Here is a 15,891-nt window from a genome sequence, read left to right on the forward strand (position 1 = left end):
TGATAAGATGAATAAAGCTTTCAACAATAATCAAGACAAAGGAAGTTGAATGTATTTCTTTGGGCCATACTCAGGCATCTTGATGTTGTCGTGTTGAAAATTGTTTTCCCCTCTCATGCCACTTATACACCCTCACACACCAAGCAACTGATTTACAGTTACTCTGTGGTCTGTGATGAACACAAGATGAGGATGTCTCTATGCTATATGTTAGGGCCTGCTGGCCTCAGGCAAACAATTCCTTTGTCTCTATGCTCTTTTCACTCTCTCTCCCTCGCTCTTTCTCACTACGTGTCTCTCTATGTCTCTCTCTCACTCTCTATCTCCCTCTGTTTCTCTATTTCTGTGGTTTTCAGCCAGATTTCTCAGAACTCTTAGTTCTCTCATACTGTAGGTCTTACTACTTCAAATTCAAATGGACCATTTTTGCAACAATAAACCAACTATTTTGACGAGGCAGTTTATCTATACCAAGTCAACTGTGAGCTATGTATTATGTTGGATTATTTGATGTAGTGATCAGTACAGTATTCTCATTCAAACACAATCCCTGATTTTAAGTGTGATGTTAGGCCACTAGAACCATGGACTTACTCAATAACAATATCATGGGAGGGCATACTATCCATCTATTCTACTAAGTGTACATCTTGATGAGAGATCACTAAAAGAATACTGTATCGTATTTGCTATGTTTGTTATATGTTTTTCGTAGATGTTTTTGTGAGGTGAAGTGAATTGACTGTGTGGTGATAGAAGCCCTAGTGGATGACAGTGTCATAGCATGCATGATCCAAAAAGGTCACATTTGAGTCTCATAGACAGCAGCAGATGCAGTGATAAAGAATAAGGGAAACCATACTTAAAAAATGTGTGCTCAATTTGTACAAAACTTTGAGATTCTACCTTTTGGACAATTCTGTGACTCTGAACTGTACAAGATACATGTAAAGACAACAATGTTGCCTGAATGAGGCGTCAACAAATATGATGCGGTCCAGTTCGACCAATCACCTGTAACTCCATTGTTGAAGTGTTGTCTACATGGGTGGACTCTTTCCACTCAAGACCCAAGTTGTGAAGAGCTGACAACTTTAAAGATGATCGCACTGTGTCTGATATTTCCACTTCTTGTAGAGATGGGTAAGTCAATATTTTATATTTCTCTGCTAATGTGATGTCCAAACTTGATTTGAAGACACAATGTATCCCATTATTGTTCTACAGACACTTTGAGAATCCAAAGTTGTATTTAAGGTATGTAACAGCTAATATATTTTCATGTTCTCTAATTCATGGGGTAGCTGGGACTGAATCCTCATCCATCAGTCAGGAGATTGGTCTCATTTCAGGCAACGTTGGAGACACAGTGGTTTTGCGTTGCTTCAATGCAGGCGACATGGGAATAATGTTCTCCTTTTACAAGCAACCTTTTGGAAATGTTCCTCAGCTCATCTCAACCATCTATAAGTATGCCAGGAATGCAACATTTTACCATGAGTTTAAGGGTAACCCTCGCTTCTCAGTGGAAGGTGGCCAAGGAAAAAATAATCTAATGATCACAGACGTGGAACTCTCTGATTCAGGCACATACTACTGTGGAAGTGCTTATGGATACATGGTGGAGTTTGGACAAGGATTCATTCTCATCATAAAAGGTAAAGAGAAAGTTATTATTACGATACGATATTACGATAAATCTGAATTTACAGATATATAGTGTAAATAGTGTAAATATTATGTATTCTCTTAATTAAACTAAATCTAGATTTAAATTTACAACACTTGCTACAGAGATGTTCCAGAGAGATGAAATTGGTTTATTGGCCTTCTTGTCAGATTCAGGTTCCAGAAATATGCCTGTTATACATCAGCCTGTGTCTGAGTCAGTCCAGCCAGGAGACTCTGTGACTCTGAACTGTACAATCCACACTGAGACCTGTGCAGGAGAACACAGTGTCTATTGGTTCAGACATGGCTCAGGAGAATCCCATCCAGGAATCATTTACACCCATGGAGAAAGGAGTGATCAGTGTGAAAAGAGCCTTGAAGCTGGGTCTCCGACACAGAGCTGTGTCTACAACCTCCCCAAGAGGAACCTCAGCCTCTCTGATTCTGGGACTTACTATTGTGCTGTGGCCTCATGTGGGGAGATACTGTTTGGGAATGGGACCAAGCTGGATATTGAGGGTAGGTTAAACAGCTTTCATTGTTGTTCATATCTCCTATACATGTGGTTGCTATTCTGAGTGTCTTCTATTTATTTATTTTTTTCAGCAGGCGGGAGTGTAGACCTTCTTCTCTTTGTATACTGCCTGGCCATAGCATTGGCCTTTGCGTTTATCTTGATCATTCTCCTTGCCTGTATGATTTACAAGATGAAGAACATGTCTGCAGTGCAGTGGTAAGTGATTAAAAGTTGCTTTTCGTTGATGTCACCATCTCTATATGTAGAAAAACTGGAAGATGTGGCCGTATCTATAGTGTTTTGTGTCTTTTTTTCTCAGAACTGGTCTCTCAGACAAGAGGTCCTACAATTTCCCGGTCAGATGCAGGGGTAAGAGGAAATATTTTTTTACGTTGCGTGTCTTATACAAATACACATTATTAGACTTGGCTTGCTTTACCAAATTGTGCAAAATGTAATACACTTAATATCAACAAAACAATTGTGTTCTTCACAGAGCCAAGATGCAGACAGTCTCCATTACGTAGCTCTGCCTCTGAGCAACAAGAAGAACAGGTCTAGAAGACAGAGAAGCAACATGGAGGAAGAGACGGTGTACTCTGGGATCAGACAGTAGAACAATAAAACAGATGTCAATTAAAATTCATGAGCTCTTAATTAACTGTATTAGCTTTGTTATTTTAACTGTAGCAACTAATACAAGAAATGTGTTGCTTCTCTGCCATTTCATATCGACTTGCTTGTGATAAGATGAATAAAGCTTTCAACAATAATCAAGACAAAGGAAGTTGAATGTATTTCTTTGGGCCATACTCAGGCATCTTGATGTTGTCGTGTTGAAAATTGTTTTCCCCTCTCATGCCACTTATACACCCTCACACACCAAGCAACTGATTTACAGTTACTCTGTGGTCTGTGATGAACACAAGATGAGGATGTCTCTATGCTATATGTTAGGGCCTGCTGGCCTCAGGCAAACAATTCCTTTGTCTCTATGCTCTTTTCACTCTCTCTCCCTCGCTCTTTCTCACTACGTGTCTCTCTATGTCTCTCTCTCACTCTCTATCTCCCTCTGTTTCTCTATTTCTGTGGTTTTCAGCCAGATTTCTCAGAACTCTTAGTTCTCTCATACTGTAGGTCTTACTACTTCAAATTCAAATGGACCATTTTTGCAACAATAAACCAACTATTTTGACGAGGCAGTTTATCTATACCAAGTCAACTGTGAGCTATGTATTATGTTGGATTATTTGATGTAGTGATCAGTACAGTATTCTCATTCAAACACAATCCCTGATTTTAAGTGTGATGTTAGGCCACTAGAACCATGGACTTACTCAATAACAATATCATGGGAGGGCATACTATCCATCTATTCTACTAAGTGTACATCTTGATGAGAGATCACTAAAAGAATACTGTATCGTATTTGCTATGTTTGTTATATGTTTTTCGTAGATGTTTTTGTGAGGTGAAGTGAATTGACTGTGTGGTGATAGAAGCCCTAGTGGATGACAGTGTCATAGCATGCATGATCCAAAAAGGTCACATTTGAGTCTCATAGACAGCAGCAGATGCAGTGATAAAGAATAAGGGAAACCATACTTAAAAAATGTGTGCTCAATTTGTACAAAACTTTGAGATTCTACCTTTTGGACAATTCTGTGACTCTGAACTGTACAAGATACATGTAAAGACAACAATGTTGCCTGAATGAGGCGTCAACAAATATGATGCGGTCCAGTTCGACCAATCACCTGTAACTCCATTGTTGAAGTGTTGTCTACATGGGTGGACTCTTTCCACTCAAGACCCAAGTTGTGAAGAGCTGACAACTTTAAAGATGATCGCACTGTGTCTGATATTTCCACTTCTTGTAGAGATGGGTAAGTCAATATTTTATATTTCTCTGCTAATGTGATGTCCAAACTTGATTTGAAGACACAATGTATCCCATTATTGTTCTACAGACACTTTGAGAATCCAAAGTTGTATTTAAGGTATGTAACAGCTAATATATTTTCATGTTCTCTAATTCATGGGGTAGCTGGGACTGAATCCTCATCCATCAGTCAGGAGATTGGTCTCATTTCAGGCAACGTTGGAGACACAGTGGTTTTGCGTTGCTTCAATGCAGGCGACATGGGAATAATGTTCTCCTTTTACAAGCAACCTTTTGGAAATGTTCCTCAGCTCATCTCAACCATCTATAAGTATGCCAGGAATGCAACATTTTACCATGAGTTTAAGGGTAACCCTCGCTTCTCAGTGGAAGGTGGCCAAGGAAAAAATAATCTAATGATCACAGACGTGGAACTCTCTGATTCAGGCACATACTACTGTGGAAGTGCTTATGGATACATGGTGGAGTTTGGACAAGGATTCATTCTCATCATAAAAGGTAAAGAGAAAGTTATTATTACGATACGATATTACGATAAATCTGAATTTACAGATATATAGTGTAAATAGTGTAAATATTATGTATTCTCTTAATTAAACTAAATCTAGATTTAAATTTACAACACTTGCTACAGAGATGTTCCAGAGAGATGAAATTGGTTTATTGGCCTTCTTGTCAGATTCAGGTTCCAGAAATATGCCTGTTATACATCAGCCTGTGTCTGAGTCAGTCCAGCCAGGAGACTCTGTGACTCTGAACTGTACAATCCACACTGAGATCTGTGCAGGAGAACACAGTGTCTATTGGTTCAGACATGGCTCAGGAGAATCCCATCCAGGAATCATTTACACCCATGGAGAAAGGAGTGATCAGTGTGAAAAGAGCCTTGAAGCTGGGTCTCCGACACAGAGCTGTGTCTACAACCTCCCCAAGAGGAACCTCAGCCTCTCTGATTCTGGGACTTACTATTGTGCTGTGGCCTCATGTGGGGAGATACTGTTTGGGAATGGGACCAAGCTGGATATTGAGGGTAGGTTAAACAGCTTTCATTGTTGTTCATATCTCCTATACATATGGTTGCTATTCTGAGTGTCTTCTATTTTTTCAAAAATTTCAGCAGGCGGGAGTGTAGACCCTCTTCTCTTTGTATACTGCCTGGCCATAGCATTGGCCTTTGCGTTTATCTTGATCATTCTCCTTGCCTGTATGATTTACAAGATGAAGAAGACAACATGTCTGCAGTGCAGTGGTAAGTGATTAAAAGTTGCTTTTCGTTGATGTCACCATCTCTATATGTAGAAAAACTGGAAGATGTGGCCGTATCTATAGTGTTTTGTGTCTTTTTTTCTCAGAACTGGTCTCTCAGACAAGAGGTCCTACAATTTCCCGGTCAGATGCAGGGGTAAGAGGAAATATTTTTTTACGTTGCATGTCTTATACAAATACACATTATTAGACTTGGCTTGCTTTACCAAATTGTGCAAAATGTAATACACTTAATATCAACAAAACAATTGTGTTCTTCACAGAGCCAAGATGCAGACAGTCTCCATTACGTAGCTCTGCCTCTGAGCAACAAGAAGAACAGGTCTAGAAGACAGAGAGGAAACATGGAGGAAGAGACAGTGGTCATGTACTCTGGAATTAGACAGTAGTATCACTTTTCAGGTATGACCCAGATGCAGACAGTGTCGAAGAAACAAAAGTTTATTTCTAATAGAGTGGCAGGCAAACGACAGGTCAAAGGCAGACAGGGGTCAGTAATCCAGAGAAGGTGGAACAGGTTCAGAATGGCAGGGGTCAATGCCGTCTCAGGGTCAGGGCAGGCAGGGGTCAATAATCCAGTGAGGTAGGGCAAGGTATAGAATGGCAGGCAGGCTCAGGGTCAGGGCAGGCAGAAAGGTCAAAACCGGGAAGGACTAGGTATAAGGAGCAATAAATAGACAGGAGCAGGGGAACAAATGCTGGTAGGTTTCATAAACAAAATGAACTGGCAACAGAAAAACAGAGAACACAGGTATAAATACACAGGGGATAATGGGGAAGATGGGCGACATCTGGAGGGGGGTGGCGACAAGCACAAATACAGGTAAAACAGATCAGGGATTGACAAGTAGTACTGGATTAATTAAATACTTTCCCCTTCATACTAGTTAGCTCTTTAACTAGCTCTAGCTTCATTAGCTAATTCTATGAATGGATATGCAGAAAAAGGTTATGAAATCAGTTGTTAACGCTTTTGTTAATGTAATACAAAGTATGCATAATTTCATGCATTGCTTCTCTGTCAAACTTATTTTACATTTGATTTGCATTTGTCAAGAAAAATAAATAAATCATTTTCAACTGTTAAACCAAATATATTTTAATAATTTGAACTCATGCATTCTGTTCACACACCTCTGTGGTCATAGTGGAGGGTGTTACAGTGACTTTCCAATATTGGAAACTAACCTTTCATAGACCTTTAACACAGGAAGACTGACCTGCAGCAACACACTACTTTTCCTCTCAGGGCCAGAGTACTGTTCATGCCCCTTAGTGCACCAATGGTCTCTTCACACAGTGCTCACAATGTAAAGGTCAATGTCTTCTCATTTATGTGAAGTCAGGTAGTCCCTTGCATCATGTTACATTAAATAACATAGGCCTCTTTCAACATAATTACTCATAGTGAAAGTGTAGGAGGTTTTCTTCTTTGTTTTCTCTTTAAGACATAGGCCTACAGATTGCATGCCACACAAACCTTCACATACACAGCAAAATATTTACAGGTTTTCTGCAGTCTGCTGTGAAAAATACCCACGGCTGAGGCCATCTACACTTTAAGGCCTGTTGGCCTTCTACACAGGACCCTCTATGTCTCTCTCTCTCTGTGTCTTTCTCTCTCTGTCTCTCTGTGTGGTTTCAGCAGGATGTCTCAGTGGAGTCAGTCAGTTGTATCACATACTCTTTTGCTCTTCATGTTGTCCTTTTGATCAACAATATAATACTATTTTTATGAGGTAGCTAGTTCTCTATATATAGTCAACTGAAATCTGTGAAAAAACTAAATTAACTATTTATTAGGGAATTAGACATGGAGATCTGAAGTCCGTAGTTAAACACAAACCGTGGTTTGAAGTGTGATGTAAAGTATCATCATCATCGGGCCAAGAAGAAAGAGCCTCCTAATTATATAACCCAAGGGATTTTATCCGTCAATACAATAGAAAATAAATTGTTTCTCTGTGTTACTAAGTGACTGTGTGGAAGTCATAGTGTCCCTAGAGGATGACAGTGTCATAACATGTGGCCAACCAGGTCTCAACTACTGTATGACTCCCATGGACCACAATGGCAAGAAAAACATTAAGTAAAGGGATCCACTGACTCTTCTTGTGTTGTGTCTCTTACTTTGAGTGGACAAGCCTTCTGTTGGCCAGCTGCAGTACATAGTATTGCAGACAGTATGAACTGTAGTTAGACCTAATAAAGGACATATCAACAGTAGTGACATTGTTGAAAAAATAAACCTGAACATCGACATATTCACATTTGCTATGTGATAAAGTTGTGCAACACAGAATCAAGCTGTACAACAAAATAAGAGGACAGTGTTTGTTCCATTCGTGGCCTACTGAGCGTTCTATCGAGTGTTCAGCCAATCAAATTTGACCATCAAAAACAGACGGTACCTGAGATGAACCAATGATCGCAAATGCAAGTTTCCATTATTTTCTGAAGAGAGACTGCATTTTACACAGGTCAGTCTCATCCCTTGAAGGAGCATAAAAGATTAATAAGCTCCTCACCTTTCTGGAAAGCATGGAAGTAACATTAGCTCAATTGACTAATGTTATACATGCTTACTATACAATTAAAGTGTTTACCATAGGCATTTGGTAAATGTTTTAAATGCAGTAAATAGTTGTTTTTCAGTAGCATCTCAAACACCAGTTATTGTTTATCCCACGTCTTCTCAGAAAGCAAAGCTGGGCGACAATGTGACTATTGAACGACACATGACAAGTGAGAACATAAACTACATGGTATGGTACAACATCAGTGCTTCAGTACATTGCTAAATCTTCTAAGTACCTGAGGGATGTGCTATTCTACAATAAATTTGATGATGGGTGATTCACTGTGATGGCTGGCAAAAATACATTTCACCTCAATATTTCGGCCACAAAGCAAGAGGACATTGGGACCTACTGTAACATAGACACAAGGAGTCAGGAAGCAGGTGCAGTTAGTGAGTTTAATGATAACGAACATGCCACTGCCTGTCACCAAGGGCGTACTCCAAGGCTCGATCCTAGGCCCCACACTCTTCTCAATTTACATCAACAACATAGCTCATGCAGTAGGAAGCTCTCTCATCCATGTATATGCAGATGATACAGTATTATACTCAGCTGGACCCTCTCCGGATATTGTGCTAAATGCTCAACAAAAAGATTTCTTCGTGTTCAACAAGCTTTCTCTGTCCTTAACCTTGTCTGAACACCTCCAAAACAAAGGTCATGTGGTTTGGTAAGGTGTGATTACTACCTCTCAGGGTTTAAAGCTTGAGGTAGTCACCTCATACAAGTACTTGGGAGTATGGCTAGACGGTACACTATTCTTCTCTCAGGCAGGCTAAAGTTAAATCTAGACTTGGTTTCCTCTATAGTAATCATTCCTTTTTCACCCCTGCTGCCAAACTAACGCTGATTCAGATGACCATTTTACCCATGCTAGATTACGGAGACATAATTTATAGATCGGCAGGTAAGGGTGCACTCGAACCTGTAACGGCGTTCGTCTGTTGAAGGAGAGTCGGACCGAAATGCAGCATGGTGGTTACTCATGTCTTTTAATGAAGAATAGCGATACATGAAATAACTATATATAAACAAAACAACAAACGGAACGCGAAAACCTATTACAGCCTATCTCGTGAAACTACACAGAGACAGGAACAATCACCCACAAACACACAGTGAAACCCAGGCTACCTAAATATGGTTCCCAATCAGAGACAACGGGAATCACCTGACTCTGATTGAGAACCACCTCAGGCAGCCAAGCCTATGCTAGACACACCCCTAATCAGCCACAATCCCAATGCCTACAAAAACCCCAATACGACAACACAATAAACCCATGTCACACCCTGGCCTGAACAAATAATTAAAGAAAACACAAAATACTAAGACCAAGGCGTGACAGAACCGCTAGATGTTCTTTACCATTCAGCCATCAGATTTGCCACCAATGCTCCTTATAGGACACATCACTGCACTCTATACTCCTCTGTAAACTGGTCATCTCTGTATATCCGTCGAAAGACCCACTGGTTGATGCTAATTTATAAAACCCTCTTCGGGCTCACTCCCCCCTATCTGAGATATCTACTGCAGCCCTCACCCTCCACATACAACACCCTTTTCTGCCAGTCTCATTCTGTTAAAGGACCCAAAGCACACACATACCTGGGTCGCTCATCTTTTCAGTTCGCTGCAGCTAGCGACTGGAACGAGCTGCAACAAACACTCAAACTGGACTGTTTTATCTCAATCTCTTCATTCAAAGACTCAATCAGGGACACTCTTACTGACAGTTGTGGCTGATTCGTGTGATGTATTGTTGTCTCCACCTTCTTGCCCTTTGTGTTGTTGTCTGTGCCCAATAATGTTTGTACCATGTTTGTGCTGCTACCATGTTGTGATCCTACCATGTTGTCATGTTGTGTTGCTACCATGCTGTGTTGTCATGTGTTGATGCATTGCTATATTGTTGTCTTAGGTCTCTCTTTATGTAGTGCTGTCTCTCTTGTCGTGATGTGCGTTTTGTCCTATTTTTATATTTGATTTATTTTTCCTTTTTAATCCCAGACCCTTTTTAATCGCAGGAGGCCTTTTGCTTTTTGGTAGGCTGTCATTATAAATAAGAATTTGTTCTTAACTGACTTGCCCAGTTAAATAAAGGTTAAATAAAACAATTGAAATCAGCTGTAGAAGTTGCAAATCCCCCAAAATATTGTAACTATTGTAACAGCATCCCATCTTCTTTTAATCCATCATGACTCCTTGTGGGCCGATCTGGTAACCCAAAAAGAAGACATCCTCCTGATGGAATTGGCACTTCTCCGCTCTGACGTACAGGTGGTTGGCCAGGAGGCATTCCAGGACTACTTGTTCATGAGTGTTGTGATTCTCCAAGGTAGATGTGTAGGCAAGGATGTCATCAATATACACGATCACCTGGAGTCCAAGCATGTCCCAGAAAACCTCATTGACGAATGCCTGGAACACTGACGGAGCATTGGCTAATCCAAAAGGCATCACTAAGTACTCGTAGTGACCAGACATCGTACTGAAAGCAGATCAAATTGTAGACACTCCGCAGGTCCAACTTGGCCAAAAAAATACGGGCCCCGCAACCCTCCGTCTTTCTTGGTCACGAAGAAGGAGAGTGCCAAGGCAGGGGAGGTGGATGTGTGAATTAAACCCTGCTCGAGAGCCTCCTCGATGTACTCCTACACAGTCTTAGTTTCAGCCACCAACAGAGGGTAGATGCGGAGACGCAGAGCCTGCAAGCATGTCCATAGCACTGTCCCAGGGGCAATAAGGAAGGAGACAGGTGGCGCGGGTCTTGGAAAAAAACCTCCTAAAGATCCTGGTATACCCCCGGGATGTTGGCTGAAGGGCAACCCTAGGACTCTCAAGTGACGTGGAACCACAGGGAAGGGAAAGCAGGTCTTCCGACATTCGGGTGCCCCTCTGCCCAAGAACACTAAGGTAACCTGCCTAAATGACTACCGTCCCATAGCACTCACGTCTTTAGTCATGAAGTGCTTTGAAAGGATGGCCATGGCTCACATCAACAGTATTATCCCAGAAACCTTAGACCCACTCCAATTTGCATACTGCCCCAACAGATCCACAGATTATGCTATCTCTATTGCACTCCACACTGCCCTTTCACATCTGGACAAAAAGGAACATCTATGTGAGAATGCTATTCATTGATGACATCTCAGTGTTCAACACCATAGTGCCCTCAAAGCTCATCACTAAGCTAAGAACCATGGGACTGAAAACCTCCCTCTGCAACTGGATCCTGGACTTCCTGATGGGCCGCCCCCAGGTGGTAAAGGTAGGTAACAACACATCCACCACGCTGATCCTCAACACAGGGGCCCCTCAGGGGTGTGTGCTCAGTCCCATCCTGTACTCCCTGTTCAATCATGACTGCATGACCAGGCACGACACCAACAGCATCATTAAGTATGCTGATGACACAACAGTGCTAGGCCTGATCGACCAACAATGATGAGACAGTCTACAAGGAGGAGGTCAGAGAACAGACCGTGTGGTGCAAGGACACAAACCTCTCCCTCAACGTGATCAAGACAAAAGAGATGATTGTGGACTACAGGAAAACGCCCCCATTCTCATTGATGGAGCAAGATGAGCGCTTCATGTTCCTTGGCATCCACATCACCAACAAACTAACATGGTCCAAGCACACCAAGACCGTCATGATGAGGGCACGACAAACCTATTTCCCCTCAAGAGACTGAAAAGATTTGGCATGGGTCCTCAGATCATCAAAAGGTTCTACAGCTGCACCATCGAGAGCATCCTGATGGGTTGCATCACTGCCTGGTATGGCAAGGCCCTACATGGGCTAGTGCATACAGCCCAGTACATCACTGGGGCCAACTTCCTGCCATCCAGGACCTCTATACCAGGCGGTGTCAGAGGAAGGCCCTAAAATGGTCAAAGTCTCCAGCCTCCCTAGACATAGACTGTTCTCTTCGCTAGCGTGTGGCAAGCATTACTGGAGCACCAAGTCTATGTCCAAAATGCTTCTAAACAGCTTATACCCCCAAGTCAAAAGACTCCTGAACATCTAATCAAATGGCTACCCAGACTGTTTGCATTGCCTCCCCCTTTTTTACGCTGCTGCTACTCTGTTGTTATCTATGGGGCGGCAGGTAGCCTAGTGGTTAGTGTTGGGCTTGTTGCCGAAGAGTTCCTAGATCAAATCCTCGAGCTGACAAGGTAAAAATCTGTTGTTCTCCCCTGAACAAGGCAGTTAACCCACTGTTCCTAGACCTTAATTGTGAATAAGAATTTGTTCTTAACTGCTTTGCCTAGTAAATCTATGCATATTCACTTTAATAACTCTACCTACATGTACATATTACCTCGACTAACCGGTGCCCCTGCACATTGACTCTGTACCGGTACCCTCTGTATACAACCTCACTACTGTTATTTTACTGTTGCTCTTTAATTATTTGTTACTTTTATTTCTTCCTTTTTATAATTTTCTTTAAACTGAGGGCTTGTAAGGAAGCACTTTACCGTAAGGTTGTATTCGGTGCATGTGATTTTGAAGTTTGCAGGGACATTGCATCCTGATTACATAATGCACATAGTATCATGCATAGAGTACATTCTATTGACTAACACTTTAGTTGTCTTAAACTATTTTTTAAGCTGTTTCCTGCATCACATCTCTCCGGCCCTAATTAGATTTTCCACTCAGTTTAACTTATCTCTAACCCCCAGTAATGACCATCAGTCCTCACCACACACGGTCTTCACACACCTCAGTGAATCAAAACCACAAACATCCATGTCACTAAGAGCACAACTCCCTCTCTTCTTAAGAAAAGCCTGAACTAAAAATAGACTTTTTACCTGAGTATATTTTGAAGAGAGCTGATATTGTTGAAAAGATCATCTAAATATCAAATCATACCAAATCAAATTGTATTGGTCACATGCACATATTTAGCATATGTTATTGCGGGTGTAGCGATATGCTTGTGTTCCTAGCTCCAACAGTGCAGTAGTATCTAACAATTCATAACAATACGCAAATCTAAACGTAAAATAATTAATTAATTAATTTTAGGATGAGCAATGTCGGAGTGGCATTGAATAAAATACAGAAGGATAGAATACAGTAAATACATATGAGATGAGTAAAGCAGTATGTAAACATTATTTAAGTGACTAGTGATTCCATGTCTATGTATATAGGGAAGCAGCCTCTAAGGTGCAGCGTTGACTAACCGGGTGGCAGCTGGCTAGTGATGGCTATTTAAAAGTCTGATGGCCTTGAGATAGAAGCTGTTTTTCAGTCTCTCGGTCACAGCTTTGATGCACCTGTACTGACCTCGCCGTCTGGAAGATAGCGGGGTGAAAAGGCCGTGGCTCGGGTGGTTGATGTCCTTGATGATCTTTTTGCCCTTCCTGTGACATCGGGTGCTGTAGGTGTCCTGGAGGGCAGGCAGTGTGGCCCCGGTGATGGGCTGGGAAGACCGCACCACCCTAAGGAGAACCCTGTGGTTGTGTGCAGTGCAGTTGCCATACTAGTCACTGATATAGCCCGACAGGATGCTCTCAGTTGTGCGATCCCGGCAATGTGGATAGGGGCATGCTCCCTCTGCTTTTTCCTGAGGTCCATGATCAGCTCCTTCGTTTTGTTTACATTGAGGCAGAGGTTATTTTCCTGGCACCACTCCGTCAGAGCCCTCACATCCTCCTTGTAGACTGTCTTGTCATTGTTGGTAATCAAGCCTACTACTGTTGTGTCATCTGCAAACATGATGATTGAGTTGGAGGTGTGTGTGGCCACACAGTCATAGGTGAATAGGGAGTACAGGGGGCTGACATGCACCCTAGTGAGGCACCTGTGTTGAGGATCAGCGATGTGGAGGTCTTTTTTCCTACCTTCACCACCTGGGGTCAGCCTGTCAGGAAGTCCAGGACCCAATTGCACAGGGCGGGATTCAGACCCAGGGCCCCAAGCTTAATGATGAGCTTAAAGGGTACTATGGTGTTGAAGGCTGAGATATAGTCAATGAACAGCATTCTGACGAAGGCATTCCTCTTGTCTAGATGGGATAGGGCAGTATGCAGTGCGATGGTGATTGCATTGCCTGTGGATCTATTGGGGCGGTAAGCAATTTGCTGTGGGTCTAGGGTGTCAGGTAAGGTAGGGGTGATCTGATCCTTAACTAGACACTCAAAGCACTTAATGATGACAGAAGTGGGTGCTACGGGGTGAAATTAATTTAGTTCAGTTACCTTTGCTTTGCAATGTAAACATTGTAACTGAGACGTTTTCACAAACAATACAAAATGTGAATATGCATATGTGCAGCTTGAAGTACTGCACTTCAATTATATTTCAATAGGGTGCAGCAGTGTACAAGGAAGTCCCCATAACTGCCTGAACAGTAGAGTTGTCAGCAACTTTTAGAATTGTCAAAATGTTCAAATTGTTCACTAAGAATCATTGAAAATGTACTTTCCTGTGATAGATCATCTGTATAGTCATAATATCTGTCAACAAAGGCCCAACAAATACATTGTGTTGCTGTTAACAATCTATAAAAATGTAATATACACCTTTAGTACATGGGAAAAACACACCTATATTTCAGCATCATAGAGTTACTTGCATCCATCAGGCTAGGTAGTCATCATCACTGGATCATTGCTACTAACATCAAATAAGTTATTATAAAGTGTAGCTTAGTTACCAGGAGGAGCCACACAATCATTCAAAATAAAAATGGGTAGTAGAGTGCTCTCTATATGACAAAGACAATGACTCATGTGTTTGTGTGTAATTTTGTATCGAGTTCCAGAGTATTTGAATAAGGATGGGAGAAAACCTATTTATTCACGTCATCTCTCCTCTGTAATGTGTTGTCCTCTTTTAGTTGTGTTGATAGCATGTCATTCACACCCACCCCCACACAGTGAACAAGTTAACAGGTACTCTGCAGTCTACTGTAAGCCCAAGACAAGGTCGTATCTATGCTTTGGTCAGGTGGCCCTGCTGGCTTTGTGCACACAGGACCCTCCTACCTGCTCTCTGTTTCTCTGTCTCTATGTGGTTTTCAGCAGGATGTCTTTGTGGTGTCACTGTTGTTCTCCCTATCTTTACTTGTGATTCATGTTGCCCCTGACAGTTTACAGCCACAGCAAAACAGTTATTTATTAAACTGACTCTAAAATATATTTAGTTACCTGAAATCAGTTACACGCCACAGAGAACTGCTGATGAACCGTATTTGAACTCTCTGAGTGAACCGACTCATGTGTGATACATTAGTTCTAGATTCATCAGCTCAGGGGGAGGGGCCAGTTTATGATGATGTCATGGGCGAACTTTCAGTACATTCTCAATCAGACAAGTCTTAGAAGACTACTGCAGGATGCTCTGTCAGAAGGAGAGCAATAGAGGAGGATCCTCCCTCTGATAGATTGCTTCCTATGAGAACAGCACTAACCAGAGAATGAAACAGACTACATAAAATGTGTCACATGCATTAGTTAATAAGCTGGGGTGTCATGTCAGCCATGTACTCTCGGGTGTTACACATCAGTTAGTGCATGTTTCTGTAAATTATATACAGGGAATGTATGACTGACTAAAAGTACGTGTTTCATTCTTTAAGTGTTTCCCCCACATATTTTATTTTAACCTTTATTTAACCAGGTAGGCTAGTTGAGAACAAGTTCTCATTTACAACTGCGACCTGGCCAAGATAGAGCAAAGCAGTTTGACACATAGAACAACATTCTCTCGCCTATGGAAGTTACACATGAAATAGGCAATGGTGGCGAAGTAATTACAATATAGGAATTAAACACTGGAATGGTAGATGTGCAGAAGCTGAATGTGCAAGTAGAGATACTGGTCTGCAAAGGAGCAAGATAAATAAATAAATACAGTATGGGGATGTGGTAGTTGAATGGGCTATTTACAGATGGGCTATTTACAGATGGGCTATGTACAG

General features: G+C 41.6%; 2 protein-coding genes across 3 annotated transcripts; both read left to right on the plus strand.

Annotated features, from left to right (window-relative positions):
- Positions 1 to 1,018: 1,018 nt before the first annotated feature.
- Positions 1,019 to 2,971, plus strand: LOC116353968 (uncharacterized). Of its 2 annotated transcripts, none has more exons than XM_031791977.1 (6): positions 1,019 to 1,143; positions 1,305 to 1,658; positions 1,840 to 2,190; positions 2,278 to 2,404; positions 2,508 to 2,557; positions 2,685 to 2,971. In XM_031791977.1, coding segments are annotated over exons 1-5 (876 nt in total). In that variant the 5' UTR covers positions 1,019 to 1,100; the 3' UTR covers positions 2,509 to 2,557; positions 2,685 to 2,971. The 2 variants fall into 2 exon arrangements, with proteins under 2 accessions (XP_031647837.1, XP_031647838.1); XM_031791978.1 differs by having other exon boundaries at positions 2,281 to 2,404; positions 2,685 to 2,965.
- Positions 2,972 to 3,949: 978 nt separating this feature from the next.
- Positions 3,950 to 6,445, plus strand: LOC109906468 (uncharacterized). Its single transcript, XM_031791976.1, has 6 exons — positions 3,950 to 4,074; positions 4,236 to 4,589; positions 4,771 to 5,121; positions 5,209 to 5,340; positions 5,444 to 5,493; positions 5,621 to 6,445. Exons 1-6 carry the CDS (start codon positions 4,032 to 4,034, stop codon positions 5,744 to 5,746), a joined length of 1,056 nt encoding a protein of 351 aa, XP_031647836.1. The 5' UTR covers positions 3,950 to 4,031; the 3' UTR covers positions 5,747 to 6,445.
- Positions 6,446 to 15,891: the final 9,446 nt, after the last annotated feature.

Source organism: Oncorhynchus kisutch, linkage group LG16 (genome assembly GCF_002021735.2).
Source record: "Oncorhynchus kisutch isolate 150728-3 linkage group LG16, Okis_V2, whole genome shotgun sequence".
In the NCBI taxonomy this organism is placed as follows: domain Eukaryota; kingdom Metazoa; phylum Chordata; class Actinopteri; order Salmoniformes; family Salmonidae; genus Oncorhynchus; species Oncorhynchus kisutch.

What these genes read in the sequence shown, in the direction of transcription:
- LOC116353968 (XM_031791977.1), top strand. Translation starts at nt 1,101, where the DNA reads ATGATCGCACTGTGTCTGATATTTCCACTTCTTGTAGAGATGG. An exon ending in TCCACTTCTTGTAGAGATGG is followed by an intron (nt 1,144 to 1,304) that starts GTAAGTCAATAT and finishes TTCATGGGGTAG; the next exon opens with CTGGGACTGAATCCTCATCC. An exon ending in GACCAAGCTGGATATTGAGG is followed by an intron (nt 2,191 to 2,277) that starts GTAGGTTAAACA and finishes TATTTTTTTCAG; the next exon opens with CAGGCGGGAGTGTAGACCTT.
- LOC109906468 (XM_031791976.1), top strand. Translation starts at nt 4,032, where the DNA reads ATGATCGCACTGTGTCTGATATTTCCACTTCTTGTAGAGATGG. An exon ending in ATTCATTCTCATCATAAAAG is followed by an intron (nt 4,590 to 4,770) that starts GTAAAGAGAAAG and finishes CCTTCTTGTCAG; the next exon opens with ATTCAGGTTCCAGAAATATG. An exon ending in AACATGTCTGCAGTGCAGTG is followed by an intron (nt 5,341 to 5,443) that starts GTAAGTGATTAA and finishes TTTTTTTCTCAG; the next exon opens with AACTGGTCTCTCAGACAAGA.